This window comes from Aplysia californica, unplaced genomic scaffold (assembly GCF_000002075.1).
Source record: "Aplysia californica isolate F4 #8 unplaced genomic scaffold, AplCal3.0 scaffold01063, whole genome shotgun sequence".
In the NCBI taxonomy this organism is placed as follows: Eukaryota; Metazoa; Mollusca; class Gastropoda; order Aplysiida; family Aplysiidae; genus Aplysia; species Aplysia californica.
The window spans coordinates 175,235-179,152 of record NW_004798333.1 but is presented as its reverse complement, the minus strand read 5'-3'; the positions used below and the strand labels follow the sequence as shown (position 1 = coordinate 179,152).

Here is a 3,918-nt window from a genome sequence, read left to right as displayed (position 1 = left end):
TCCCTTCTAATACACAAATGAATAAAAATGAATAAACGAATAAATAAACGAATAGATAGATAGATGGATAAAATAGATAGATAGATAGATAGATAGATAGATAGATAGATAGATAGATAGATAGATAGATAGATAGATGGATGGATAAAATAGATAGATAGATAGATAGATAGATAGATAGATAGATAGATAGATAGATAGATAGATAGATAGATAGATAGATAGATAGATAGATAGATAGATAGATAGATAGATAAATAGTAAATAGATAATAAATAAATACAAGTTGCATATTTTGTTTTGTACGTATTTCCTCTCAGCAGCAATGCTCTTTGTTCTTTGCAATCTATATTATTTATAGACCCCCCCCCCCCCCTTTCCCATCAGATCACTCAGAAACTGTCTCGGTTTCGAGTTAGCAAACCGCGGAAGCCGCCAATTAAGAGCTCAAACACTTAAAAACTGTCCAAAATTTCTACCCGTCTAAGGCATCCACTTTCTCGTTGACAGTCACAATTATGGTGGCCGTGGGTGATTGGCGGGTGTTCTGGATTGGTTTGCTCGCTCTTTCCTATCACACATTTATCAGCCTTGCCTTAATAATAATAATAATAATAATAATAATAATAATAATAATAATAATAATAATAATAATAATAATAATAATAATAATAATAATAAATAGCATTTGTATAGCGCATATCCCCGCTCAACAGCAGGCTCTATGCGCTTTACACTATATTATTACCCCAGCAGACCATAGAACACTCCGAAACATTCTCAGCTTCCCGTGAAGCATACAGTGCAAGCAGCTGATTAAGCACTCAAACACTAACAAACTGACAAGATCTTTCGCTGTCTATAGCCGGGTACCCATTCCCACCTGAGTGAAATGAGGAAAATTCGTGTAAAGTGCCTTTCCCAAGGACACAACGTCGAGCCCCTGACGGGATTCGAACCCACTACCTTACGGTTGCGAGTCCGAGAGCCTAACCACTAGACCACCGACGCCTTACCGCTCTTTCTTTTCTTTCCATGATACTGTCCTGTAACATCGCTATTCTTCGGCACTTATTTGACGTGTTTGTGTTGCTAGTGTCAAGAAACTCTTAAAAACTCTTACTTACCTAAAATGAAAACATTTTGCTCTCTTATTTTTTTCTTCTGCCTCTTTGCCGTACTTGTAATATTATTTTCAGCAGTTAGTTTTGGGCAAAGAGGCTGGTGGTTGGAGGGCGCCACTGGTAGGTCCTATTTCTTTTCTTTACTTTCCTCTGTTGTTCCTATCTGTCTGTCTTACTTTTCCCCCCAGCACTTAATGGCTGTTATTGTGTGGGTGTGCTTCTCTTTGCTCACACTTCGACACGTTCTGGACGTGTAGACTTTTCCCAGCTGATCGACCACCCTTACAGTAACCTCCATGTTTCGTTTTTCTCTTCCCAGAAAACCAAGATGAATCCTGTGTCCTCGAGCTGTGTTTTCCTGGCGTCTGACAGAAGCTGCCGTGAATTGGCGTACGCCATCCCTGTCTCCTGACAACTGCCAGCCCACACACTGCACGTGACCTGTGTTTGTATAGGTCGCGACTTCTACGTTTACGCTTTGGTTCTGTCGGAGACCGGCATTCTTCTTGCTGCTGCTCTCTGGAGTTCTATCAAGTCGGAGATCATCATTCATCTCGCAGCTCTCTGGAGTTATATCAAGTCGGAGATCATCATTCATCTCGCAGCCCTCTGGAGATATATCAAAGTTGGAGACCAGCATTCATCTCGCAGCTCTCTGGAGATATATCAAAGTTGGAGATCATCATTCATCTCGCAGCTCTCTGGAGTTATATCAAGTCGGAGGTCATCATTCATCTCGCAGCTCTCTGGAGTTATATCAAGTCGGAGATCATCATTCATCTCGCAGCTCTCTGGAGTTATATCAAGTCGGAGATCATCATTCATCTCGCAGCTCTCTGGAGATATATCAAGTCGGAGATCATCATTCATCTCGCAGCTCTCTGGAGATATATCAAGTCGGAGATCATCATTCATCTCGCAGCTCTCTGGAGTTATATCAAGTCGGAGGTCATCATTCATCTCGCAGCTCTCTGGAGTTATATCAAGTCGGAGATCATCATTCATCTCGCAGCTCTCTGGAGTTATATCAAGTCGGAGATCATCATTCATCTCGCAGCTCTCTGGAGATATATCAAAGTTGGAGACCAGCATTCATCTCACAGCTCTCTGGAGTTATATCAAGATCTGGCCGTCTGTGGATCGCACACCGTCTGTCAGTCAGTTCACAGGCTTGTGCTCGAGCAGTGGAGGATATCACCTGCGCTGTTTGATTGCCGTGTCTTTTCAAAGTTCCCTTTGAAGTTTGCAAAGAAATAGTTTTGTTTGTGTGTATTTTTGGAAATTTTCTAAGCTCGGAGCTCTCCGTTGTGCCTGTTTCCCCCGGCCTCGCTTGCCCTCAGCAATGTCTTCCAAAGAGAAATCCTCGCCTTCCTTCCGCTCCCGGCCTCAGGGGGCGGACAAATCGCCCACGGAATGTCGCGAGGCCTCGGCCACCTCCTCGTGCTACCGACCGCGGCCACAGATCACGGAGAAGCCGGCGGACGGCAGCATGCACTTCACCATCATGAGGCACCCCAAGGAGGCGCTGGAGGTGATGAACATCCTGCGGCGGTCCAAGAAGCTGTGCGACGTGTCGCTGGTGGTGGGCGAGGAGAAGATCCTGGCTCACAAGATCGTGCTCGCGGCCGCCAGCCCTTACTTCAAAGCCATGTTCACCAGCGGGATGCGCGAGGAAGAGATGACCACCATCCCTCTCCACGGCATCTCGCCCTGCACGCTGAGCCGCCTGGTGGAGTTTGCCTACACGGCCGAGGTGAACATCAACGAGAACAACGTGTGCTACCTTCTGCCAGCCGCCACCATGTTCCAGATGAACCACGTGGTGGAGGCGTGCACCGTGTTCCTGGAGCACCAGCTCGACCCCAGCAACTGTATCGGCATCGCAGACTTCGCCAGCGAGCACGGCTGCCTGGAGCTGGAGAACAAAGCGCGCAAGTACATCCGCAAACACTTCTGCGAGGTCATCCAGTGCGACGAGTTTCTGGTGCTCTCCCCGTGCCAGATGATCAGTCTGGTGAAGCAGGACGAGCTGAACGTGCAGTGCGAGTCGGAGGTGTTTAAAGCCGTCATACGCTGGGTGGAGCACGACCCAGAGAAGCGGTTAGAGATCCTCGAGGGTCTGCTCTCCTCCGTGCGGCTCAACTTCCTGGCCCCGAAATTCCTGGAGCAGCAGCTCAACAGCTGCCACATACTCAAGAAGATGCCGCAGTGCTTGCACACCATCTCGGAGAAACTGAAAGGTCTGAAGCTCCACCAGAAGTGTTCTGACTTGCCCCGAAGGCCGTGCGCCCCGCTGGTGGTGTTCTGCGCCGGCGGCTACCTCCGACAGTCGCTGAGCAACTTCGAGTGCTACAACCCTGTGAACAAGCAGTGGCTGCGGCTGCCGGACCTACCCACACCTCGGAGCGGCCTCGGGGCGTGTCTGGTGCGCGGTGCTATCTACGTGATCGGCGGACGGAACAATTCCCCGGACGGCAACATGGACTCCAACAGTCTGGACATGTACGACCCCATGCGGAACGTGTGGATTCCCAAACAGCCCATGACGGTGGCGCGGAACAGGGTGGGTGTCGGAGTCATCGACAACATGATCTACGCCGTCGGCGGCTCGCACGGGACGACGCACCACGCCTCGGCGGAGAGGTAAGGCATCTCACCCCCCCTCCCTGTTCGTTCTCTGTCTGTCTTTTCTGTCTCTGTCTGTCTGTCTGTTTGTCTGTTTGTCTTTTCTGTCTCGGTCTGTCTTTTCTGTCTGTCTGTCCGTCCATCTGTCTGTCTGTCTGTCTGTCTGTCT

The 3,918-nt window shown here is 48.7% G+C and overlaps 1 protein-coding gene across 1 annotated transcript in view; it reads left to right on the top strand.

The window, feature by feature from the left end:
- Positions 1-1,768: 1,768 nt before the first annotated feature.
- The window catches only part of LOC101863786 (kelch-like ECH-associated protein 1), a 7,868-nt gene continuing 5,718 nt past the window's right edge, over positions 1,769-3,918 (top strand). Inside the window, exon 1 of the mRNA XM_005111472.3 lies at positions 1,769-3,767. Within this exon, the coding sequence (XP_005111529.1) occupies positions 2,467-3,767 (1,301 nt within the window). The 5' untranslated portion in view covers positions 1,769-2,466. The remainder of the gene's footprint in view (positions 3,768-3,918) is intronic.